The 27,895-nt window shown below is 46.5% G+C and overlaps 1 protein-coding gene across 1 annotated transcript in view; it reads right to left on the bottom strand.

The window, feature by feature from the left end:
• The window catches only part of LOC306920371 (transmembrane protein 138-like), a 34,511-nt gene continuing 6,616 nt past the window's right edge, over nt 1–27,895 (bottom strand). The window contains exons 2-5 of the mRNA XM_079497114.1: nt 8,310–8,974; nt 7,318–7,489; nt 5,627–5,702; nt 1–2,312 (exon numbers count right to left, since the gene is read on the bottom strand). Of these exons, the coding sequence (XP_079353240.1) occupies nt 2,188–2,312; nt 5,627–5,702; nt 7,318–7,443 (327 nt within the window). The 5' untranslated portion in view covers nt 7,444–7,489; nt 8,310–8,974 and the 3' untranslated portion in view covers nt 1–2,187. The remainder of the gene's footprint in view (nt 2,313–5,626; nt 5,703–7,317; nt 7,490–8,309; nt 8,975–27,895) is intronic.

The following is a 27,895-nucleotide window of genomic DNA, read 5'->3' on the forward strand; positions in this document are numbered from 1 at the left end:
TTATACAGGGCCATCGTTTTTATCGAGATTTCTTTGGTGTGATTTTTAATAAAGCAAGCCATACATAACTGCATTCCATATGCTCACATTCCATGTCAATGGAATACTGCTGGAATACTGCTGTCGCTATCACAGGCTTTGCATGTTTTCTGACAGGCATAAAAGTTTGTTTTATGAACACAGAATTCTTCACGAAAATGCATTAAAAACAAAATATTTGAAAAGGTTTACAGCCAGATTGGTTGCTAGAATGTGACAGAAAGCTCAGCTATGAACCACATCCAGCTGCCTGACATCTTAAACATGGTTAAGATGCTCTGTGTTGCCTGACATCTTAAACATGGTTAAGATGCTCTGTGTTGCCTGACATCTTAAACATGGTTAAGATGCTCTGTGTTGCCTGACATCTTAAACATGGTTAAGATGCTCTGTGTTGCCTGACATCTTAAACATGGTTAAGATGCTCTGTGTTGCCTGACATCTTAAACATGGTTAAGATGCTCTGTGTTGCCTGACATCTTAAACATGGTTAAGATGCTCTGTGTTGCCTGACATCTTAAACATGGTTAAGATGCTCTGTGTTGCCTGACATCTTAAACATGGTTAAGATGCTCTGTGTTGCCTGACATCTTAAACATGGTTAAGATGCTCTGTGTTGCCTGACATCTTAAACATGGTTAAGATGCTCTGTGTTGCCTGACATCTTAAACCTGGTTAAGATGCTCTGTGCTGCCTGACATCTTAAACATGGTTAAGATGCTCTGTGCTGCCTGACATCTTAAACATGGTTAAGATCTTAAACCTGGTTAAGATGCTCTGTGCTGCCTGACATCTTAAACATGGTTAAGATGCTCTGTGCTGCCTGACATCTTAAACATGGTTAAGATGCTCTGTGTTGCCTGACATATTAAACATGGTTAAGATGCTCTGTGTTGCCTGACATCTTAAACATGGTTAAGATGCTCTGTGTTGCCTGACATCTTAAACATGGTTAAGATGCTCTGTGTTGCCCAGCAATGTGAGCCACAGTGTTAAATATTGTTGCTGTCAGGCAGAAACCTTTCATCTCCATATTTTAACTCCACCTACTGTACCCCTGTTGGTATTTGAATCCTGAAAAGTAACAGTTTTGGACATATCCACACGACAGAGACGATGTACTGCCTGGCACAGACGCATGACAACAGAGTGCTATTAAACCATATAAAACATGACAACAGAGTGCTATTAAACCATATAAAACATGACAACAGAGTGCTATTAAACCATATAAAACAATGTCAATGTTTTGAATGTACAATACAAAAGCAGACCGGAGCATGTGGGTGACAACTGAGACTAAGACTAAAGTTTCACCCACCATCAGAGGTTTATCATCTCATATTCCATTTTGTATAGCCAAAAATAGCCAATCTACAAGCTCACAATTGCATCACGATGCACAGGGATGTGAGCTTTTAGATAAGCAATTTCCTCTGTGCGACACCATCGTACAACAAAACAGGGCTTCAGTGGTTAGCCACCCTTAACGTCACAACTGCGTCAGTGGACACCTGGCCTCATGGCAAACCACGGGGCAATGAGGTGGACACCTGGCCTCATGGCAAACCACGGGCAATGAAGTGGACACCTGGCCTCATGGCAAACCACGGGGCAATGAGGTGGACACCTGGCCTCATGGCAAACCACGGGGCAATGAGGTGGACACCTGGCCTCATGGCAAACCACGGGGCAATGAGGTGGACACCTGGCCTCATGGCAAACCACGGGGCAATGAGGTGGACACCTGGCCTCATGGCAAACCACGGGGCAATGAGGTGGACACCTGGCCTCATGGCAAACCACGGGGCAATGAGGTGGACACCTGGCCTCATGGCAAACCACGGGGCAATGAGGTTCTTGCATTGTGATGGTGTCTCACCAGATGAGTCCTCCTCAATAAGCAGTTGTTGCCGTTCTTCACCAATGTTCTGGTCTCTGTAGTAAAATGCTGTAGAGCTCTGAAAGCACTCAGTATCGTCTCGGTGTAAAGCTTACTTTATTATAATCCATCGTGCAGTGGTGTTGTTGGCTTGTAGATGGTGTTGTTGGCTTGTAGATGGTGTTGTTGGCTTGTAGATGGTGTTGTTGGCTTGTAGATGGTGTTCTTGTATTGGCAAGTGACACCGTCGCACTACAGATAATAAATCAGCCCGTAGCTCTCTGTCTTCTGCCGGCGAAGACTTCTCGAAGCCACGGCGTGTCTTCGTAGAGACGCGGGTCGCCCAGACACTCGGACGTGCGCTTGTAGAAGTAGTAGTACAACACAGACACTGTTAAGGAAGCACATATTTTGAGGTAAGGTTTAGAAAAACCAACAAACAAAATGGAACACATGCACCGAACAAACAGCCTCAGTAAAGTAAACACAAACAACAACTATAGGAACATTTGAGCTGAACAAACACTGGCGGTGATTTCAGTTACGTATCAAACTAAATGATATGAAGCTGAGTTAAGGGGCACCAGGCACGGTTGGTGGCTTTTCAAAATATACCAAACCTTGTTAGGAGCAGATCCAATATGGATCTTTTTACCCTTTCTTTCACAACACCAACCTCTCTCTCTACCTGAAGACAGCCTGGGCTGTTTCACTGTTTCTCTCACAATCACATTCTCTCTACCTGAAGACACAGCCTGGGCTGTTTCACTGTTTCTCTACAACACCAACCTCTACAACACCAACCTCTCTCTCTACCTGAAGACAGCCTGGGCTGTTTCACTGTTTCTCTCACAATCACATTCTCTCTACCTGAAGACACAGCCTGGGCTGTTTCACTGTTTCTCTCACAATCACATTCTCTCTACCTGAAGACACAGCCTGGGCTGTTTCACTGTTTCTCTCACAATCACATTCTCTCTACATGATGAAAACCTTCTGGTTTTACAATTTCTCTCGCAATAATATTTCTACTTTGGATTCATGTTTAATGCGTGTTCACATACATTTAACCACTTGACCCCTCAATACTTTGAAAACATGAGTTCTCTCTCTCTCTAACTCTCTCTCTCTCTGAAGTATGAAGAGACGAGGGGCTCCATTTTCGTCACCGCTAAACCCCTTATCCCTAACTTCTTTGCCTTTTTGGATTATTTTGCTAAACATTCTTCAATAGTTAAATGGCCAGTCTACAAACTCACAACGTGTCAATGTAGATTGGCTAGTTGAACTATTCAAAAATGTGTGAAGTGAGTGGTGCAACTCCGTGTGGGGGTTCCCGGGGGTGGGGTTCCAGACCCACAGGAACGCACCCAGGGTGCCGACCCGGTTCCGGTGAGCCGCCCCGTGTCCGAAACGGTTGAGTAATGACAGAGTTACCATGTGCCGGTCCCTCTACTGTACCCTCTACTGTACTGTACTGTACTGTACTGTACTGTACTGGCACACCCGAAATCATATAGTTAATATGTGCGTGTGTGTTTGTGTGTGTGTTAGGTTGTGCACAGGTGGTGAAAAGGGAGTGGTTGCACCACTCAAAAAAAGGCAAATAAGTTTAGGGATAAGGGGTTTAGCGGTGACGAAAATGGAGCCCTAGGGCTCCATTACGCACCTCCCTTATCCCTTATTACTGGGCTCTACACACCCTCCGCCAACCAAGTCCCCATATATGGGGGACATGGGGGGAGCAACGGACTTGAACTCATGCTTCCTTCATGCCTGAGTGTCCAAGTTGCTCCTTTACACCTGACAGGGGGGAGTTTCCCTGGTTGGACGTAGCGCGTGGAAGGAACACGTTATTCCAACCAGTTCCTTTCCCCTCCATCAGGCGCCCCGGCTGGCCAGGGGGAGGCAGTTTAGAGACCAGGATTACTGCATGTTTTTTGTGAGGGTACCTACCCTAGGGGACACGGGGAGAACATGCAAACCCCACATAGAAGGGCCCTTTCGCCAACCCCGCTTCGGGTATGGGCACTGATGACGCGGAGGAGGAAACACACCGCCAGCACCCACAGCGTCCCGAGCGGGAATCGAACCCAGGACCTTCTAGCTGTGAGGCGACAGCACTACCAACTGTGCCACCGTGCCCCAGAACTATTTTAAAAAGGTTTTTTTAAATAGTAAAAAATGGCAAATAAGTTTAGGGATAAGGGTTGTAGGGGTGGCGCAAGATATAGCCCATATATGTGAGTGTAAAGTGTATGATGCAGACTAGAGCTATACATTAGGAGGTATCAACAGCAGTGAACTACTAGATATAGCCCATATATGTGAGTGTAAAGTGCATGATGCTAGAGCTATAAATTAGGAGGTATCAACAGCAGTGAACTACTACAAACAGACTATAAATCCTTTGATCCACTTATGAGCTCAGGGTAATGGGAATAAATAAACACTGCCATTATTGCAATGGTCAAGAGGTACACGGTACTACACGCACATCCACAACCTGCAACGGTACTACACGCACATCCACACAATGGTCAAGAGGTACACGGTACTACACGCACATCCACACAATGGTCAAGAGGTACACGGTACTACACGCACATCCACAACCTGCAACCGTACTACACGCACATCCACACAATGGTCAAGAGGTACACGGTACTACACGCACATCCACAACCTGCAACGGGTGCAAGATCCAAAAAATAACTGAGAAAGGAGAGAGGAGAAAAGATTTGGGAGCTTTTAAAACGGTGTGAGGATCTCTTGTGTGCCATTATTGCCCAGAACTAATTTGTGAAATTGTCTATTGCCTATTGTACTGCTCTATTGTACTGTACTGCTCTATTGTACTGCTCTATTGTACTGCTCTAGGGGGAAAACACAAGATACCTAAAGAACAGGGCTGTAATTGACCCTTAAAGTCAATACAAATTGTTTAATTTGTTTGTGCGCCTGAATAGCTTGAAGCCTGGACCTATTTTGTTAATAAAATGTTCGTATTCGAGACAGATCACTCTTGTGGATCTAAAGTGAGACTTTAAGAGTTATTCTCATAATAGACAACCCATTTGACTCTCTTTTCTAAAATGACAACATGAATCCAGTGTAAACTCTCAAGCTTAGAAGGTAGAGTAAGTGATTTTCAATATGGTTAAAGAGCTTCACACCACTTCCCTCACTGGCCATTTGAAGTTGTTCGGTTGCCTTTACACTATCAGAATATTTATGTTATACTATACATATACTTTATACCATCAACAACAGTTTCTGCCTGACAGTGTCGCTATATATATGATTAAATATTTTGCATGTATCCATCAAAACATTATTTATTTGTATTTGTATTTATATCCTTTGATTAAATGTTATCAACTAACTTACACATTTCTGGTCAAAACATCGGATAGCGGTGGTCTATCTAGGACTCCACATTTAGTAGGAAACGCAGTCATTATTCAAAATCAACATGTTTTGCGATACATATCGTATTGTGGCCCTTGTATCGTGGCATGTATTGATTGTGAGGTTGTAGCAATATCCCTATTATTACATAACAAGAAAAACAGGGGTATTTAGTATACAAACAATATGTATTTAATATTAATTATAATTATAATATAATTTGTATTGCAATTTACAGAGACAGGTTTGAACATAATGTTACTTAGGAAAACCTACCCATTCAACAAAACTTACCCATTCGTTGGAAGGCAAACAGTGACTGAAGACCATCTGTCCAAATAAACTTGTTAGTGCTCAACCAACGTAGATTCTGCAAACATCACAAAACATATATTCAAAATTCAAATAAATCATACATGAAACATATAAACTCATGGCCCATAGCACTTACCCTACCCCCTTAGATAGCACTTTTGTAGACTTAGATAGATAGCACTTTTGTAGACTTAGATAGATAGCACTTTTGTAGACTTAGATATCATTTGATACAGACTTATAGCATGTTATGTAGACAGCACTATAATTGCATTGTTTATGACTGTACGTGCGTGCGTGCGTGCGTGCGTCGTCAAAATGTATTTGATTAAACGTACAAAGGTATTGGCATAAAAAGAAGCAGATCTACAAGCTTGCACAAAATCTATATAGGGCTGAAATGGTTAATGTACGTTTTGTAATAATAATCTAAATCTACAAAGTAACTAGTAACTAAAGTTGTCAAATAAATAAATCTAGTGGAGTAAATGTACAATATTTGGATACAAGATGTAGAGTGGAGTATTAGTGGAAATTGGAAATACTCAGTACAGTACTTAAGTAAAATGTGTACATAGTTACTTTACACCCCCCCGGTGGTGTGATATGGAGGAACACATGGAGGATGATGCTCAGTCAGGTACAGTAGAGCAGGGGTTCTCAACCCGTGGGCCGCGACCCCTCGAGGGGTCGCCAAATTATTATTATTATTGATTTATTTTTTTGCAACTGAAGGGCTGTAAAGTGGAAATGAAGAGTTGACATATAGTACACATAGTACATGCATACACCTTCCCTGATGATTATGATTTCAGTATTTATTTATGGTGTATTTGTCTCTATATATTATTAAGGTTATTGTAGCAGTCAATTTATATTGGGGGTCGGGAGGGGGCGGGGCGGGGGTCCCGAGACGTTGCCAAAGCATTTTCGGGGGTCCCCGGCCAAAAAGGTTGAGAACCCCTGCAGAAGAGGGACTTATCGTTATCCAGCTGTGTAGGATGATGGTCAGAGACTTACCGTTATCCAGCTGTGTAGGATGATGGTCAGAGACTTACCGTTATCCAGCTGTGTAGGACGATGGTCAGAGACTTACCGTTATCCAGCTGTGTAGGATGATGGTCAGAGACTTACCGTTATCCAGCTGTGTAGGATGATGGTCAGAGACTTACCGTTATCCAGCTGTGTAGGATGATGGTCAGTCAGGTAGACTTACCGTTATCCAGCTGTGTAGGATGATGGTCAGTCAGGTAGACTTACCGTTATCCAGCTGTGGAGGATGATGGTCAGTCAGGTAGACTTACCGTTATCCAGCTGTGGAGGATGATGGTCAGAGACTTACCGTTATCCAGCTGTGGAGGATGATGGTCAGTCAGGTAGACTTACCGTTATCCAGCTGTGGAGGATGATGGTCAGAGACTTACCGTTATCCAGCTGTGTAGGATGATGGTCAGAGACTTACCGTTATCCAGCTGTGGAGGATGATGGTCAGAGACTTACCGTTATCCAGCTGTGTAGGATGATGGTCAGTCAGGTAGACTTACCGTTATCCAGCTGTGGAGGATGATGGTCAGTCAGGTAGACTTACCGTTATCCAGCTGTGGAGGATGATGGTCAGGGACTTACCGTTATCCAGCTGTGTAGGATGATGGTCAGTCAGGTAGACTTACCGTTATCCAGCTGTGGAGGATGATGGTCAGCGTCAGGTACAGGGCGTTGAGGAACAGAGGAATCCTGAAGCGCTCCAGCAGGATGGCCACCAGGCCCACCTGGAACACGTAGGTGTTGAACAGCATCAACAGGATGATGATCAGATTGAACAGGATGGAGAGGTCCTGGATACTGGGAGACAGACAGACAGACAGACAGACAGACAGACAGACAGACAGACAGACAGACAGACAGACAGACAGACAGACAGACAGACAGACAGACAGACAGACAGACAGACAGACAGACAGACAGACGGACAGATTCAGAGAGAGAGACTCAACAGATGCATAGATACTAGTACAGACAGACAGATGGACGGATGCAATTAACCACATGAGTAATTAGTGTCCCCATTCTGGAGTGAATATTCGGTACAAAATAGCAGATCTACAACTCACACAACTCGCTGTGAGCTTGTAGATTGGGCAAAGAGTCGTATAGCACAGAACCCTGGAGGAGACTCAACGACAGTCTGTTGTTGCTGTCGGGCAGAAACCTTGAGAACACTTTTCGGCCTTCCTCAGAGCAGATCACTTTTATTTACTTATTTATTTTCTGCCGAGGCCAAAAGTAAGTGTTCTCAATAAAATAAGAATGTGTATGTGCTGCTTTTTCCACTTCGGTGGTACAGCATTTGATTTAAGTTATATTTATAGCTGATCACCCACTGCCTAAACTAAAAAAGGCATCCAAAGGAAGCACACCTGCTTTTCTTTATGTTTTAACTTTTGTTTTTTCCATACATTTACGCCCTGCTTGATCATAATACAGCATCACACAAAAGCATCTGCAAGCTCGAAAAGCAGCACCAATCGACACGTTTCGAGTTTATAGATGTATTACTTCAGCTATGTTTTAATTTGAATCCTGAAAAGTCTGTTTGTATGAGGTCAAAGGAAGATACATATAGACACATAAATAATAAAGGGTAGCCTCTCGTCTTCCTTACATAAAAAGCACCAGCTGGGCTGCAGGTTCCGTTCTCAGGAGCTCGCTGAAGGCGTTGACAAACAGGTCAAAGGTGAGCAGGGTCAGCTGGATCAGCAGAACCAGAGTGTAGTTGCTGGCCTGGAGCGATTCTGGCCCGAAGGCCTGGCGGCCGCCAGGAGGACTGCTCCACGACGGATCCAAGGCTGCACTGCACTCACACACACATCACACAGAAAACGTGTTCTGCTGTGTGCTGTGGTGGTCCAGAGTCTTAGGAAGATAGTGATGCTGGTGGTCCCGACTCCAGAGTCTTAGGAAGGTAGTGATGCTGGTGGTCCCGACTCCAGAGTCTTAGGAAGGTTGGTAAGGGTCCATGAAGTGACGGCCAGTGGAGCTAAAAACCATCTCTCAGGGCTTTGTTTTGCCAGAAAATAAGAAAATAGTCCTAATCATCCACCAGCACTCCAGTCCATTTCTGGGGTCTGGGGTGTAGGATGAGCTGTCAGGAAATCTTCACTGATGATAAACTGACACTATTAAAATGCACGTGTCCAACTGGGAAAGCTAGAATGTAACATTGAGAGATGAACACAAGTTGCAGTCTCATAAGGCATGGCGGTTACTGTGATCGTTGCTGTATGTCTTCCTGAAGCATGGTGTGGTCATCCCTCGTCACAGGTTGATCTGACAGAGACAGAGGTAGAAGACATTATGAGACTCAAATATAGCAGAGGGTTTTGACTGAGGTCAAGTCTCATCCTCAATACAGATCCTGCTAGGTTGGGGACAACAGCCTCAATACAGATCCTGCTAGGTTGGGGACAACAGCCTCAATACAGATCCTGCTAGGTTGGGGACAACAGCCTCAATACAGATCCTGCTAGGTTGGGGACAACAGCCTCAATACAGATCCTGCTAGGTTGGGGACAACAGCCTCAATACAGATCCTGCTAGGTTGGGGACAACAGCCTCAATACAGATCCTGCTAGGTTGGGGACAACAGCCTCAATACAGATCCTGCTAGGTTGGGGACAACAGCTTCAATACAGATCCTGCTAGGTTGGGGACAACAGCCTCAATACAGATCCTGCTAGGTTGGGGACAACAGCCTCAATACAGATCCTGCTAGGTTGGGGACAACAGCCTCAATACAGATCCTGCTAGGTTGGGGACAACAGCCTCAATACAGATCCTGCTAGGTTGGGGACAACAGCCTCAATACAGATCCTGCTAGGTTGGGGACAACAGCCTCAATACAGATCCTGCTAGGTTGGGGACAACAGCCTCAATACAGATCCTGCTAGGTTGGGGACAACAGCCTCAATACAGATCCTGCTAGGTTGGGGACAACAGCCTCAATACAGATCCTGCTAGGTTGGGGACAACAGCCTCAATACAGATCCTGCTAGGTTGGGGACAACAGCCTCAATACAGATCCTGCTAGGTTGGGGACAACAGCCTCAATACAGATCCTGCTAGGTTGGGGACAACAGCTTCAATACAGATCCTGCTAGGTTGGGGACAACAGCCTCAATACAGATCCTGCTAGGTTGGGGACAACAGCCTCAATACAGATCCTGCTAGGTTGGGGACAACAGCCTCAATACAGATCCTGCTAGGTTGGGGACAACAGCCTCAATACAGATCCTGCTAGGTTGGGGACAACAGCCTCAATACAGATCCTGCTAGGTTGGGGACAACAGCCTCAATACAGATCCTGCTAGGTTGGGGACAACAGCCTCAATACAGATCCTGCTAGGTTGGGGACAACAGCCTCAATACAGATCCTGCTAGGTTGGGGACAACAGCCTCAATACAGATCCTGCTAGGTTGGGGACAACAGCCTCAATACAGATCCTGCTAGGTTGGGGACAACAGCCTCAATACAGATCCTACTAGGTTGGGGACAACAGCCTCAATACAGATCCTGCTAGGTTGGGGACAACAGCCTCAATACAGATCCTGCTAGGTTGGGGACAACAGCCTCAATACAGATCCTGCTAGGTTGGGGACAACAGCTTCAATACAGATCCTGCTAGGTTGGGGACAACAGCCTCAATACAGATCCTGCTAGGTTGGGGACAACAGCCTCAATACAGATCCTGCTAGGTTGGGGACAACAGCTTCAATACAGATCCTGCTAGGTTGGGGACAACAGCCTCAATACAGATCCTGCTAGGTTGGGGACAACAGCCTCAATACAGATCCTGCTAGGTTGGGGACAACAGCCTCAATACAGATCCTGCTAGGTTGGGGACAACAGCCTCAATACAGATCCTGCTAGGTTGGGGACAACAGCCTCAATACAGATCCTGCTAGGTTGGGGACAACAGCCTCAATACAGATCCTGCTAGGTTGGGGACAACAGCCTCAATACAGATCCTGCTAGGTTGGGGACAACAGCCTCAATACAGATCCTGCTAGGTTGGGGACAACAGCCTCAATACAGATCCTGCTAGGTTGGGGACAACAGCCTCAATACAGATCCTGCTAGGTTGGGGACAACAGCCTCAATACAGATCCTACTAGGTTGGGGACAACAGCTTCAATACAGATCCTGCTAGGTTGGGGACAACAGCCTCAATACAGATCCTGCTAGGTTGGGGACAACAGCCTCAATACAGATCCTACTAGGTTGGGGACAACAGCCTCAATACAGATCCTGCTAGGTTGGGGACAACAGCCTCAATACAGATCCTGCTAGGTTGGGGACAACAGCCTCAATACAGATCCTGCTAGGTTGGGGACAACAGCCTCAATACAGATCCTGCTAGGTTGGGGACAACAGCCTCAATACAGATCCTGCTAGGTTGGGGACAACAGCCTCAATACAGATCCTGCTAGGTTGGGGACAACAGCCTCAATACAGATCCTGCTAGGTTGGGGACAACAGCCTCAATACAGATCCTGCTAGGTTGGGGACAACAGCCTCAATACAGATCCTGCTAGGTTGGGGACAACAGCCTCAATACAGATCCTACTAGGTTGGGGACAACAGCCTCAATACAGATCCTGCTAGGTTGGGGACAACAGCCTCAATACAGATCCTGCTAGGTTGGGGACAACAGCCTCAATACAGATCCTGCTAGGTTGGGGACAACAGCTTCAATACAGATCCTGCTAGGTTGGGGACAACAGCCTCAATACAGATCCTGCTAGGTTGGGGACAACAGCCTCAATACAGATCCTGCTAGGTTGGGGACAACAGCTTCAATACAGATCCTGCTAGGTTGGGGACAACAGCCTCAATACAGATCCTGCTAGGTTGGGGACAACAGCCTCAATACAGATCCTGCTAGGTTGGGGACAACAGCCTCAATACAGATCCTGCTAGGTTGGGGACAACAGCCTCAATACAGATCCTGCTAGGTTGGGGACAACAGCCTCAATACAGATCCTGCTAGGTTGGGGACAACAGCCTCAATACAGATCCTGCTAGGTTGGGGACAACAGCCTCAATACAGATCCTGCTAGGTTGGGGACAACAGCCTCAATACAGATCCTGCTAGGTTGGGGACAACAGCCTCAATACAGATCCTGCTAGGTTGGGGACAACAGCCTCAATACAGATCCTGCTAGGTTGGGGACAACAGCCTCAATACAGATCCTACTAGGTTGGGGACAACAGCTTCAATACAGATCCTGCTAGGTTGGGGACAACAGCCTCAATACAGATCCTGCTAGGTTGGGGACAACAGCCTCAATACAGATCCTACTAGGTTGGGGACAACAGCCTCAATACAGATCCTGCTAGGTTGGGGACAACAGCCTCAATACAGATCCTGCTAGGTTGGGGACAACAGCCTCAATACAGATCCTGCTAGGTTGGGGACAACAGCCTCAATACAGATCCTGCTAGGTTGGGGACAACAGCCTCAATACAGATCCTGCTAGGTTGGGGACAACAGCCTCAATACAGATCCTGCTAGGTTGGGGACAACAGCCTCAATACAGATCCTGCTAGGTTGGGGACAACAGCCTCAATACAGATCCTGCTAGGTTGGGGACAACAGCCTCAATACAGATCCTGCTAGGTTGGGGACAACAGCCTCAATACAGATCCTGCTAGGTTGGGGACAACAGCCTCAATACAGATCCTGCTAGGTTGGGGACAACAGCCTCAATACAGATCCTGCTAGGTTGGGGACAACAGCCTCAATACAGATCCTGCTAGGTTGGGGACAACAGCCTCAATACAGATCCTGCTAGGTTGGGGACAACAGCCTCAATACAGATCCTGCTAGGTTGGGGACAACAGCCTCAATACAGATCCTGCTAGGTTGGGGACAACAGCCTCAATACAGATCCTGCTAGGTTGGGGACAACAGCCTCAATACAGATCCTGCTAGGTTGGGGACAACAGCCTCAATACAGATCCTGCTAGGTTGGGGACAACAGCCTCAATACAGATCCTGCTAGGTTGGGGACAACAGCCTCAATACAGATCCTGCTAGGTTGGGGACAACAGCCTCAATACAGATCCTGCTAGGTTGGGGACAACAGCCTCAATACAGATCCTGCTAGGTTGGGGACAACAGCCTCAATACAGATCCTGCTAGGTTGGGGACAACAGCCTCAATACAGATCCTGCTAGGTTGGGGACAACAGCCTCAATACAGATCCTGCTAGGTTGGGGACAACAGCCTCAATACAGATCCTGCTAGGTTGGGGACAACAGCCTCAATACAGATCCTGCTAGGTTGGGGACAACAGCCTCAATACAGATCCTGCTAGGTTGGGGACAACAGCCTCAATACAGATCCTGCTAGGTTGGGGACAACAGCCTCAATACAGATCCTGCTAGGTTGGGGACAACAGCCTCAATACAGATCCTGCTAGGTTGGGGACAACAGCCTCAATACAGATCCTGCTAGGTTGGGGACAACAGCCTCAATACAGATCCTGCTAGGTTGGGGACAACAGCCTCAATACAGATCCTGCTAGGTTGGGGACAACAGCCTCAATACAGATCCTGCTAGGTTGGGGACAACAGCCTCAATACAGATCCTGCTAGGTTGGGGACAACAGCCTCAATACAGATCCTGCTAGGTTGGGGACAACAGCTTCATGGTGAATGGTGAGGCAAACTGTCTGATTATGGACAAATCTGCACCATGCAGATTATAGTCTGACCCTGAATGGTTGTGCCAACATGACATGCACCATTTGCGGTTTGCAATTGTAGTGCACCCTAGTGGTTGATTTTTGAATGACGCTTTCAGGCCATGTTTCAGGTAATGATGTAGACCAGTCTGTGTTGACCCCCATCCAGGGGTCCTTGGGAGGTTCCAGGGGGAACCTCCCAAGGACCCCCCCCTTGGGAGGTTCCAGGGGGTACCCGGCAAAATGTGTTAATGCAGCATCACGTTCATTTTAACCACTTTATCCCTATATATTGTAGCGACCCCCCAGGAATAGAGACAGAGACTTGGGGGAGGGCTGGGGTTTGATGGGGGGAGGAGGTGCCTAGTTCAGGTATGCAGTGATAGGTGAGGCTGAGAGGGGGTTAAACAATGGAGAAAGGTGGTTGGTGAAGAGGAGAAGGCGCGAAGAGGAAGGAGGAAGTGACACAGTGGGGAGAGAGTGAGAAGCCTAGACTGAGACAGACAGAGCAGCCTCTTTGTTATTTTCGGCACCCTCCCAACCCAGTTTTAGCCTGTATTAAAAGGGCAATAAAACCCGGTTCTCTGGTTTAAACGTTACTCCTGTTTCCTCCCTTTATTTTCTGAGTTAGTGAGTCAGCTTGAGGGACCGTAAACGCTACAATATATATTATATTAATAGCAGATATTTGGAATCTTATTTATTTTTTATTTATTTTTCAACACAAATCTTCTCTTCTAGTGGTCCCTGGCACAAAACATTTCCACAGTGGCCAAATACATCAATACATATCAATTTGGGACCACTGATGTTGACAACTAATGTCTTGCAGATTGTGTTATGACTTGATTGGCCAAACAGTGTTTGACTTTGGTATATTTATGGGCTGTCTGAGCCTTTTGAAACGCATATGGAACAAGATGTACAGTATGTGGTTTAAAATCATGTGTTCCTCTGTGAAACTTATTTTTGTTAATGTTTCAAAACTGTTAAGAAGAACTGTTTATTCTAACATGATAGGTCTGTTACTCGTTCATGTCTGTTACTCGTTTGTGCTTGAAATGTACTGTAATTCTGCAAACTGTTAATAAATTCTTCAATCAATCAATCAATCATTAAGCATTATTACATTACATTACATTACATTACATTACAGTCATTTAGCAGACGCTTTTATCCAAAGCGACTTACAATAAGTGTATTCAACATAGGTAGGGAACAAAAACTACTAATCACCAGAAGTCTTTAGTGCATTTTCTGCAAAAACAAGCAACCAAGAGTATACCTAGCGCTAAGGTAAAAGTGCAATATATCAGCTACCTCTTTCCTTAAACAGATGAGACAAAATAGCTAAATCAAATGAGCATGAGCTAAAACAATTAAGTGTATCGACTAAACAAGATCCAATAAACAATACAACAATAGAAAACAAGCGTTCGTACAACTAGTTAACAACAAGTAGGTCAGGCAGGCATTATAGTCTAGTGTTTGTATTGTTGTTATGTCAGTCCAATCCAATATAAACTAACATTAAAAAAAGATGGGTAATTTTCATACAAATTGGACTCACATCATACTGTAGTGTAGCATATGCAGCATATGCAGTCTCCTGACTGGACCTTTAATTACAGAAACCCATCCATGTCCACTGGGATCCACTGGGATCCACTGGGATCCTATTGGTCATGTAAAGCACACACCTGGTGAACATGTTATCTCTACCATTTACCATCTTGTGGGAGTTTGTTAAACCACAGGAGGAGAGAAATAAGCACAACAAAAATAGGGTTTGGCCTTCAGGCCTGAATGTCTAATGAACCACAAGTGCCTCTAAATATAGAGCATACAGGATCTTTTTTTCCACCAAGTTAAAAGTTGCATTCCACTAGCAAGTTTCATTATTCCTTCTGCCAAGAAATAATCTGTTCTTTGGTTTGTTTGTTTGTTTTTTGCAATAAAATCATTAAATCGCCCTCTCCACTGAAGTGAGATACATTCATTAAAAAACTCCCCAAGGACATTCAAGTATGAAAATGGGGTATAACATTTCTGATCACAGCAGTACCACTACAGTATACTACCAGTAGTTTAACCTAAATGATGGAGAATTGGTAACCAAATGTACACGTATAGATCTTTAACTCTAATTTAACTCTCAAGGGTTAAATTATTGTTAAACATCTGCATTACTTAATTTACAATAAGTCATGCACAATTAGAGAATGCAAAATAATTGTTATTTTGTCATCTCTCCTAATCAAAAACAACAGAATATTCTAGTCTTGGGTCTGAGAGGCTAAATCTCATAATGGTGGCCCGTGGCTCAAATAAATAATGTGCCTGAAGGGTTGAAAACCACTATTACCAACTGTGATAGCTGGTGGGTTGAAGCCACATGACAACGTGTTGATGCAGGAAACAGGTTTTAGTGCAGTGTTCCCATATATATTCCTACAAAGCTCTGTCCCCAAAGCTCCCGGGGCACACCCCTCTAGGGCACACCCCTCTAGGGCACACCACTCTAGGGCACACCCCTCTAGGGCACACCCCTCTAGGGCACACCCCTCTAGGGCACACCCCTCTAGGGCACACCCCTATAGGGCACACCCCTCTAAGGCACACCCCTCTAGGGCACACCACTCTAGGGCACACCCCTCTAGGGCACACCACTCTAGGGCACACCCCTCTAGGGCACACCCCTCTAGGGCACACCCCTCTAGGGCACACCCCTCTAAGGCACACCCCTCTAGGGCACACCACTCTAGGGCACACCCCTCTAGGGCACACCACTCTAGGGCACACCCCTCTAGGGCACACCCCTCTAAGGCACACCCCTCTAGGGCACACCCCTCTAGGGCACACCACTCTAAGGCACACCCCTCTAGGGCACACCACTCTAGGGCACACCCCTCTAAGGCACACCCCTCTAGGGCACACCACTCTAGGGCACACCCCTCTAGGGCACACCCCTCTAGGGCACACCCCTCTCCCCTATAGGGCACACCCCTCTAGGGCACACCCCTCTAAGGCACACCCCTCTAAGGCACACCCCTCTAGGGCACACCCCTCTAGGGCACACCCCTCTAGGGCACACCCCTCTCCCCTATAGGGCACACCCCTCTAGGGCACACCCCTCTAGGGCACACCCCTCTAGGGCACACCCCTGTAGGGCACACCCCTCTCCCCTATGGGGCACACCCCTCTAGGGCACACCCCTCTAGGGCACACCCCTCTAGGGCACACCCCTCTCCCCTATAGGGCACACCCCTTTAGGGCACACCCCTCTAGGGCACACCCCTGTAGGGCACACCCCTCTCCTCTGTAGGGCACACCCCTATAGGGCACACCCCTGCACACCCCTCTAGGGCACACCCCTCTAGGGCACACCCCTCTAGGGCACACCCCTCTAAGGCACACCCCTCTAGGGCACACCACTCTAGGGCACACCCCTCTAGGGCACACCACTCTAGGGCACACCCCTCTAGGGCACACCCCTCTAAGGCACACCCCTCTAGGGCACACCCCTCTAGGGCACACCACTCTAAGGCACACCCCTCTAGGGCACACCACTCTAGGGCACACCCCTCTAAGGCACACCCCTCTAGGGCACACCACTCTAGGGCACACCCCTCTAGGGCACACCCCTCTAGGGCACACCCCTCTCCCCTATAGGGCACACCCCTCTAGGGCACACCCCTCTAAGGCACACCCCTCTAAGGCACACCCCTCTAGGGCACACCCCTCTAGGGCACACCCCTCTAGGGCACACCCCTCTCCCCTATAGGGCACACCCCTCTAGGGCACACCCCTCTAGGGCACACCCCTCTAGGGCACACCCCTGTAGGGCACACCCCTCTCCCCTATGGGGCACACCCCTCTAGGGCACACCCCTCTAGGGCACACCCCTCTAGGGCACACCCCTCTCCCCTATAGGGCACACCCCTTTAGGGCACACCCCTCTAGGGCACACCCCTGTAGGGCACACCCCTCTCCTCTGTAGGGCACACCCCTATAGGGCACACCCCTGCACACCCCTCTAGGGCACACCCCTCTAGGGCACACCCCTCTAGGGCACACCCCTGTAGGGCACACCCCTCTCCCCTATAGGGCACACCCCTCTAGGGCACACCCCTCTAAGGCACACCCCTCTAGGGCACACCCCTCTAGGGCACACCCCTGTAGGGCACACCCCTCTCCCCTATAGGGCACACCCCTCTAGGGCACACCCCTCTAGGGCACACCCCTCTAGGGCACAGGGGCTCGGGTGACACAGGGTGAGGGGACGTACAGTACGTTCAGTATGGATCAGTGGTATTCAAATTTACTAAATCTTACTTTAGTAAATTTACTTACTTCTACTCCACTACATCTCATCTCAGAGTCGTGAGACATGTCCGGGGGTGCCCAGCCCCCTGGGGGTGCCGCCCCCCGGGGGTGCCCAGCCAGATGTTTATACATACAGGGGGTGCCCAGCCCCCTGGGGGTGCCCAGCCCCCTGGGGGTGCCCAGCCAGATGTTTATACATACAGGGGGTGCCCAGCCCCCCCCTGGGGGTGCCCAGCCCCCTGGGGGTGCCCAGCCATATGTTTATACATACATACAGGGGGTGCCCAGCCCCCTGGGGGTGCCCAGCCCCCTGGGGGTGCCCAGCCAGATATTTATACATACAGGGGGTGCCCAGCCAGATGTTTATACATACAGGGGGTGTCCAGCCAGATGTTTATACATAGAGGGGGTGTCCAGCCAGATGTTTATACATACAGGGGGTGTCCAGCCAGATGTTTATACATACAGGGGGTGCCCAGCCAGATGTTTATACATACAGGGGGTGCCCAGCCAGATGTTTATACATACAGGGGGTGCCCAGCCAGATGTTTATACATACAGGGGGTGCCCATCCAGATGTTTATACATACAGGGGGTGTCCAGCCAGATGTTTATACATACAGGGGGTGTCCAGCCAGATGTTTATACATACAGGGGGTGCCCAGCCAGATGTTTATACATACAGGGGGTGTCCAGCCAGATGTTTATACATACAGGGGGTGTCCAGCCAGATGTTTATACATACAGGGGGTGTCCAGCCAGATGTTTATACATACAGGGGGTGTCCAGCCAGATGTTTATACATACAGGGGGTGCCCAGCCAGATGTTTATACATACAGAGGGTGCCCAGCCAGATGTTTATACATACAGGGGGTGCCCAGCCAGATGTTTATACATACAGGGGGTGTCCAGCCAGATGTTTATACATACAGGGGGTGCCCAGCCAGATGTTTATACATACAGGGGGTGCCCAGTCAGATGTTTATACATACAGGGGGTGCCCAGTCAGATGTTTATACATACAGGGAGTGCCCAACCAGATGTTTATACATCAGGGGGTGCCCAGCCAGATGTTTATACATACAGGGGGTGCCCAGCCAGATGTTTATACATACAGGGGGTGCCCAGCCAGATGTTTATACATACAGGGGGTGCCCAGCCAGATGTTTATACATACAGGGGGTGCCCAGCCAGATGTTTATACATACAGGGGGTGCCCAGCCAGATGTTTATACATACAGGGGGTGTCCAGCCAGATGTTTATACATACAGGGGGTGCCCAGCCAGATGTTTATACATACAGGGGGTGCCCAACCAGATGTTTATACATCAGGGGGTGCCCAGCCAGATGTTTATACATACAGGGGGTGCCCAGCCCCCTGGGGGTGCCCAGCCAGATGTTTATACATACAGGGGGTGCCCAGCCAGATGTTTATACATACAGGGGGTGCCCAGCCAGATGTTTATACATACAGGGGGTGTCCAGCCAGATGTTTATACATACAGGGGGTGCCCAACCAGATGTTTATACATACAGGGGGTGCCCAGCCAGATGTTTATACATACAGGGGGTGCCCAACCAGATGTTTATACATACAGGGGGTGCCCAGCCAGATGTTTATACATACAGGGGGTGCCCAGCCAGATGTTTATACATACAGGGGGTGCCGAACCAGATGTTTATACATCAGGGGGTGCCCAGCCAGATGTTTATACATACAGGGGGTGCCCAACCAGATGTTTATACATCAGGGGGTGCCCAGCCAGATGTTTATACATACAGGGGGTGCCCAGCCAGATGTTTATACATACAGGGGGTGCCCAACCAGATGTTTATACATCAGGGGGTGCCCAGCCAGATGTTTATACATACAGGGGGTGCCCAGCCAGATGTTTATACATACAGGGGGTGCCCAGCCAGATGTTTATACATACAGGGGGTGCCCAGCCAGATGTTTATACATACAGGGGGTGTCCAGCCAGATGTTTATACATACAGGGGGTGCCCAGCCAGATGTTTATACATACAGGGGGTGTCCAGCCAGATGTTTATACATACAGGGGGTGCCCAGCCAGATGTTTATACATACAGGGGGTGCCCAACCAGATGTTTATACATCAGGGGGTGCCCAGCCAGATGTTTATACATACAGGGGGTGCCCAGCCCCCTGGGGGTGCCCAGTCCCCTGGGGGTGCCCAGCCAGATGTTTATACATACAGGGGGTGCCCAGCCAGATGTTTATACATACAGGGGGTGCCCAGCCAGATGTTTATACATACAGGGGGTGTCCAGCCAGATGTTTATACATACAGGGGGTGCCCAGCCAGATGTTTATACATACAGGGGGTGCCCATCCAGATGTTTATACATACAGGGGGTGTCCAGCCAGATGTTTATACATACAGGGGGTGTCCAGCCAGATGTTTATACATACAGGGGGTGTCCACTGCCCAGCCAGATGTTTATACATACAGGGGGTGCCCAGCCAGATGTTTATACATACAGGGGGTGCCCATCCAGATGTTTATACATACAGGGGGTGTCCAGCCAGATGTTTATACATACAGGGGGTGTCCAGCCAGATGTTTATACATACAGGGGGTGCCCATCCAGATGTTTATACATACAGGGGGTGCCCATCCAGATGTTTATACATACAGGGGGTGTCCAGCCAGATGTTTATACATACAGGGGGTGTCCAGCCAGATGTTTATACATACAGGGGGTGTCCAGCCAGATGTTTATACATACAGGGGGTGTCCAGCCAGATGTTTATACATACAGGGGGTGGCCAGCCAGATGTTTATACATTTGAAAACTTGAAATTGGATATAATGCATGAGTACTTATACTGTTGTATATTGGAGTACTTATACTGTCGGTAGCCTACTTCATAATGAGTACTTCAAGTACATTCTGATGCAAAGACTTCTAATTATTTACTTAGGAAGAATATTTTACTTAAGTAAATATTTGAGTACTTTTTTCCCCCACTGCTATGGAGGCTTTCCATGGTGACCCCAGGTGGATCCTCCTATGATCCTCCTATGACCCCTATGACCTCTTCAAACAATTGAAGATGGGTCTGACATTCAAAATTGTACATGCAGCTCTGCCCTCCATGCCCTCAGTGCCCTTTTACTTGACCAATTACTTAAAAAAGGTGAGCGACACCCAAACCCACAGAACTAGAGGTAGCGTAAACACCCACAGCCACAGAACTAGAGGTAGCGTAAACTAGAGGTAGCGTAAATTAGAGGTAGCGTAAACACCCAAACCCACAGAACTAGAGGTAGCGTAAACACCCAAACCCACAGAACTAGAGGTAGCGTAAACTAGAGGTAGCGTAAATTAGAGGTAGCGTAAACACCCAAACCCACAGAACTAGAGGTAGCGTAAACAATGATCTGGTGCCGCCCATTTACAAAACAAATCTGGGTAAATTCACCTTCCGCAGCACTGCTATTCAGGTGTGGAATGCCCCGCCCCCTTCCCTTAAAGCAGGCAAATCACTGGCCTCCTTTAAAACAGACCTATAATGTCACCTGTCAGCAGGTCAGAGGGAGAGGAGGTGACAAATGCCTAGCTGTACATTGTGCTGTTTGCATTTCTTTCTTATTGTCTAATAAAAAAAATATTCAATGACCCCTATGACCCCAGGTGGATCCTCCTATGACCCCTATGACCCCAGGTGGATCCTCCTATGACCCCTATTACCCCTATGACCCCAGGTGGATCCTCCTATGACCCCTATGACCCCTATGACCCCAGGTGGATCCTCCTATGACCCCTATGACCCCAGGTGGATCCTCCTATGACCCCTATGACCCCAGGTGGATCCTCCTATGACCCCTATGACCCCAGGTGGATCCTCCTATGACCCCTATGACCCCAGCCAGGAGAATGGAGCATGCTATAGACACGCTATTTATAGCACAGCAGCCGGTGTGACACAGATTAAGACCAGTTTGAACCAACTGTGTCTCTGAGCTCTCCCACAGGCAGCACCATGGCACTGGGTTCTATATATAGCCTCATCCTACCGGCCGATCATTCATAGAGGATACAGAAGAACAGTGGTTTTCAAGTGGTCCGGGGACCACCAGTGGTCCTTGAGGGGGTTCCTGGTGGTCCCCAGCTAATGGAGAGTTGGTAACCAAATGGACCCGGTTTAATTGTACATGCTGAAGAGTTACATTATTGTTGAACAAATCTGCATTACTAAATTACTAATTTAGTAGACAAGAAGTCTACTAAATGAGATAATGTAGAATAATTGTTATTTTGACCAACATTTGCCTGTTGTCTCTCGTGATGGTATAAACATCAATACGGCATGGAATTGTGGACAAAATCTGATCCAACGACAACAAAATATTCTTTCGTTTTGGGTGTGATTAGGCAAAATGTCATCAAATGGTGGTCCAGAATATAATGGACCTTGAAATGAAACAGGTTGAAAACCACTGATATAGCCTATATGTTAACGGGCTGGGCCTGATTAACTAAGCGGTTTACAATTACACCCATATTTTGGGTGTAAAGGAATTTTCCAACTCCACACGTTAGTAGTCTGATGCTGATTCTGATTTTGTGGAGGGACGCTCTCTTTCTCACGCCTGAAGACTCACTAGAATGCCTTATTCAACACTAACGTGAAGACTCACTAGAATGCCTTATTCTACACTAACCTGAAGACTCACTAGAATGCCTTATTCTACACTAACCTGAAGACTCACTAGAATGCCTTATTCTACACTAACCTGAAGACTCACTAGAATGCCTTATTCTACACTAACGTGAAGACTCACTAGAATGCCGTATTCTACACTAACGTGAAGACTCACTAGAATGCCTTATTCTACACTAACCTGAAGACTCACTAGAATGCCTTATTCTACACTAACCTGAAGACTCACTAGAATGCCTTATTCTACACTAACCTGAAGACTCACTAGAATGCCTTATTCTACACTAACGTGAAGACTCACTAGAATGCCTTATTCTACACTAACGTGAAGACTCACTAGAATGCCTTATTCTACACTAACCTGAAGACTCACTAGAATGCCTTATTCAACACTAACGTGAAGACTCACTAGAATGCCTTATTCTACACTAACCTGAAGACTCACTAGAATGCCTTATTCTACACTAACCTGAAGACTCACTAGAATGCCTTATTCTACACTAACCTGAAGACTCACTAGAATGCCTTATTCTACACTAATGTGAAGACTCACTAGAATGCCTTATTCTACACTAACCTGAAGACTCACTAGAATGCCTTATTCTACACTAATGTGAAGACTCACTAGAATGCCTTATTCTACACTAACCTAAAGACTCACTAGAATGCCTTATTCTACACTAACCTAAAGACTCACTAGAATGCCTTATTCTACACTAACCTAAAGACTCACTAGAATGCCTTATTTATTCTACACTAACCTGAAGACTCACTAGAATGCCTTATTTATTCTACACTAACGTGAAGACTCACTAGAATGCCTTATTCTACACTAACGTGAAGACTCACTAGAATGCCTTATTCTACACTAATGTGAAGACTCACTAGAATGCCTTATTCTACACTAACCTAAAGACTCACTAGAATGCCTTATTCTACACTAACCTAAAGACTCACTAGAATGCCTTATTCTACACTAACCTAAAGACTCACTAGAATGCCTTATTTATTCTACACTAACCTGAAGACTCACTAGAATGCCTTATTTATTCTACACTAACGTGAAGACTCACTAGAATGCCTTATTCTACACTAACCTGAAGACTCACTAGAATGCCTTATTCTACACTAACGTGAAGACTCACTAGAATGCCTTATTTATTCTACACTAACGTGAAGACTCACTAGAATGCCTTATTCTACACTAACCTGAAGACTCACTAGAATGCCTTATTCTACACTAACGTGAAGACTCACTAGGATGCCTTATTCTACACTAACCTGAAGACTCACTAGAATGCCTTATTCTACACTAACGTGAAGACTCACTAGGATGCCTTATTCTACACTAACCTGAAGACTCACTAGGATGCCTTATTCTACACTAACCTGAAGACTCACTAGGATGCCTTATTCTACACTAACCTGAAGACTCACTAGGATGCCTTATTCTACACTAACCTGAAGACTCACTAGAATGCCTTATTCTACACTAACCTAAAGACTCACTAGAATGCCTTATTTATTCTACACTAACCTGAAGACTCACTAGAATGCCTTATTTATTCTACACTAACCTGAAGACTCACTAGAATGCCTTATTCTACACTAACCTGAAGACTCACTAGAATGCCTTATTCTACACTAACCTGAAGACTCACTAGAATGCCTTATTCTACACTAACCTGAAGACTCACTAGAATGCCTTATTCTACACTAACCTGAAGACTCACTAGAATGCCTTATTCTACACTAACCTGAAGACTCACTAGAATGCCTTATTCTACACTAACCTGAAGACTCACTAGAATGCCTTATTCTACACTAACGTGAAGACTCACTAGAATGCCTTATTCTACACTAACCTGAAGACTCACTAGAATGCCTTATTCTACACTAACCTGAAGACTCACTAGAATGCCTTATTCTACACTAACCTGAAGACTCACTAGAATGCCTTATTCAACACTAACCTGAAGACTCACTAGAATGCCTTATTCTACACTAACCTGAAGACTCACTAGAATGCCTTATTCTACACTAACCTGAAGACTCACTAGAATGCCTTATTCTACACTAACCTGAAGACTCACTAGAATGCCTTATTCTACACTAACCTGAAGACTCACTAGAATGCCTTATTCTACACTAACGTGGGAAGTTTGGAAAATTCATTTCAACTCAAAATATGGGTAAATACTGAGGAATACTGTGAAGAAATCACCATTTACTACGTTTTTGCAGAGCATGAATATTTTAATCTGAATGCCACATTAAGAAATTAGGATCACATCAAATCAATCAAAATATGGTACAGAAATGTCAATCTTCAATACTTGGTTGGGAATCTCTTTGCCTTCATCATACCTTTGCCTCGATACGACGTGGTATTGAGGCAATCAGCCTGTGGCATTGCCCAGGAGTTATGGAACGGAAGCCCAGGTTTCCTTGATGCTTGCTATCAGCTCTTCCTTGTTTTTGGGTCTGGTTTTCCTCTTGACAAAACCCCATAGATTCTCAATGGGCTTTAGGTCCGGCGGGTTGGCTGGCCAGTCGAGCACTGTGATGGCATGGGCATCAAACCAGGTTGTGGTGCTTCTGGCGGTATGTTCAGGGGCCAGCCGGCCAGGCAGGTCCTGCTGGAAGATGGAATCTGCATCTCCTTACAGATCCTCAGCAGAAGGAATCATGAAGTCCTCTAAAACATTCTGGTAGACTGTTGCGCTGACCTTGGATTTAAGAAAGCAGAGTTTACCAAAACCTGCACTGGACAATACATTCATTGCACCCCAAATCATGACTGTCAGTCACCGCAGGTCACCGCAGGTCACCGCAGGTCACCGCAACAGTCTACCAGAAGGTTTTAGAGGACTTCATGATTCCAGCTTCATTAATGATTCTTCCAGCAGGACTGGGTTTCCATAACTCCCGGGCAATGCCACGGTGGCTGATTGGCTCAATGCCACGGAGGCTGATTGGCTCAATGCCACGGAGGCTGATTGGCTCAATGCCACGGTGGCTGATTGGCTCAATGCCACGGCGGCTGATTGGCTCAATGCCACGGGGGCTGATTGGCTCAATGCCACGGCGGCTGATTGGCTCAATGCCACGGTGGCTGATTGGCTCAATGCCACGGTGGCTGATTGGCTCAATGCCACGGTGGCTGATTGGCTCAATGCCACGGTGGCTGATTGGCTCAATGCCACGGCGGCTGATTGGCTCAATGCCACGGTGGCTGATTGGCTCAATGCCACGGTGGCTGATTGGCTCAATGCCACGGCGGCTGATTGGCTCAATGCCACGGCGGCTGATTGGCTCAATGCCACGGCGGCTGATTGGCTCAATGCCACGGCGGCTCAATGCCACAGTGGCTGATTGGCTCAATGCCACGGTGCATCAAGGCAGTGATGAAGACAAAGGGATTCCCAACAAAGTATTGAAGAATAATGAATTGCATTTTTATTGCATTTTTAATAGCGCTTTTCCAAGTGCTCAAAGCGCTTTACAATGGTTCATTCATTGGGAGGTGAAGCGGCGAACAGTCGACGCCAGCGTCCTCACTTCCCAAGAATGACATTTCTGTTTTGAAACCATATTTTATTGATTTGATCCTAATTTCTTAATATTCAGATTAAAACATTCATGCTCTGCGTAAGTAAATGGTGATTTATTCACAGTATTCTATTTTTTTTTTGAAATTCTGTTTTAGTGTTTTATGAGCTGGAAGGTTTTATGAGCTGGAAGGTTTTATGAGCTGGAAGGTTTTATGAGCTGGAAGGTTTTATGAGCTGGAAGGTTTTAAGAGCTGGAAGGTTTTAAGAGCTGGAAGGTTTTATGAGCTGGAAGGTTTTATGAACTGGAAGGTTTTATGAGCTGGAAGGTTTTATGAGCTGGAAGGTTTTATGAACTGGAAGGTTTTATGAGCTGGAAGGTTTTATGAGCTGGAAGGTTTTATGAGCTGGAAGGTTTTAAGAGCTGGAAGGTTTTATGAGCTGGAAGCCACATTGTTTTAGTGGGTGTTATGAGCTGGAAGCCACATTGTGTTAGTGGGTTTTATGAGCTGGAAGCCACATTGTTTTAGTGGGTTTTATGAGCTGGAAGCCACATTGTTTTAGTGGGTTTTATGAGCTGGAAGCCACATTCTGTTTTAGTGGGTTTTATGAGCTGGAAGCCACATTGTGTTAGTGGGTTTTATGAGCTGGAAGCCACATTGTTTTAGTGGGTTTTATGAGCTGGAAGCCACATTGTTTTAGTGGGTTTTATGAGCTGGAAGCCACATTGTTTTAGTGGGTTTTATGAGCTGGAAGCCACATTCTGTTTTAGTGGGTTTTATGAGCTGGAAGCCACATTGTGTTAGTGGGTTTTATGAGCTGGAAGCCACATTCTGTTTTAGTGGGTTTTATGAGCTGGAAGCCACATTGTGTTTTAGTGGGTTTTATGAGCTGGAAGCCACATTGTGTTTTAGTGGGTTTTATGAGCTGGAAGCCACATTGTGTTTTAGTGGGTTTTATGAGCTGGAAGCCACATTGTGTTTTAGTGGGTTTTATGAGCTGGAAGCCACATTGTGTTTTAGTGGGTTTTATGAGCTGGAAGCCACATTGTTTTAGTGGGTTTTATGAGCTGGAAGCCACATTGTGTTTTAGTGGGTTTTATGAGCTGGAAGGTTTTATGAGCTGGAAGGTTTTATGAGCTGGAAGGTTTTATGAGCTGGAAGGTTTTATGAGCTGGAAGGTTTTATGAGCTGGAAGGTTTTAAGAGCTGGAAGGTTTTATGAGCTGGAAGGTTTTATGAGCTGGAAGCCACATTGTGTTAGTGGGTTTTATGAGCTGGAAGCCACATTGTGTTAGTGGGTTTTATGAGCTGGAAGCCACATTGTTTTAGTGGGTTTTATGAGCTGGAAGCCACATTGTGTTTTAGTGGGTTTTATGAGCTGGAAGCCACATTGTTTTAGTGGGTTTTATGAGCTGGAAGCCACATTCTGTTTTAGTGGGTTTTATGAGCTGGAAGCCACATTGTGTTTTAGTGGGTTTTATGAGCTGGAAGGTTTTATGAGCTGGAAGGTTTTATGAGCTGGAAGGTTTTATGAGCTGGAAGGTTTTATGAGCTGGAAGGTTTTATGAGCTGGAAGGTTTTAAGAGCTGGAAGGTTTTATGAGCTGGAAGGTTTTATGAGCTGGAAGCCACATTGTGTTAGTGGGTTTTATGAGCTGGAAGCCACATTGTGTTAGTGGGTTTTATGAGCTGGAAGCCACATTGTGTTAGTGGGTTTTATGAGCTGGAAGCCACATTGTGTTAGTGGGTTTTATGAGCTGGAAGCCACATTGTTTTAGTGGGTTTTATGAGCTGGAAGCCACATTGTTTTAGTGGGTTTTATGAGCTGGAAGCCACATTGTTTTAGTGGGTGTTATGAGCTGGAAGCCACATTGTGTTAGTGGGTTTTATGAGCTGGAAGCCACATTGTTTTAGTGGGTTTTATGAGCTGGAA

Source organism: Electrona antarctica (assembly GCF_951216825.1).
Source record: "Electrona antarctica genome assembly, chromosome: 3".
Taxonomy (NCBI): domain Eukaryota; kingdom Metazoa; phylum Chordata; class Actinopteri; order Myctophiformes; family Myctophidae; genus Electrona; species Electrona antarctica.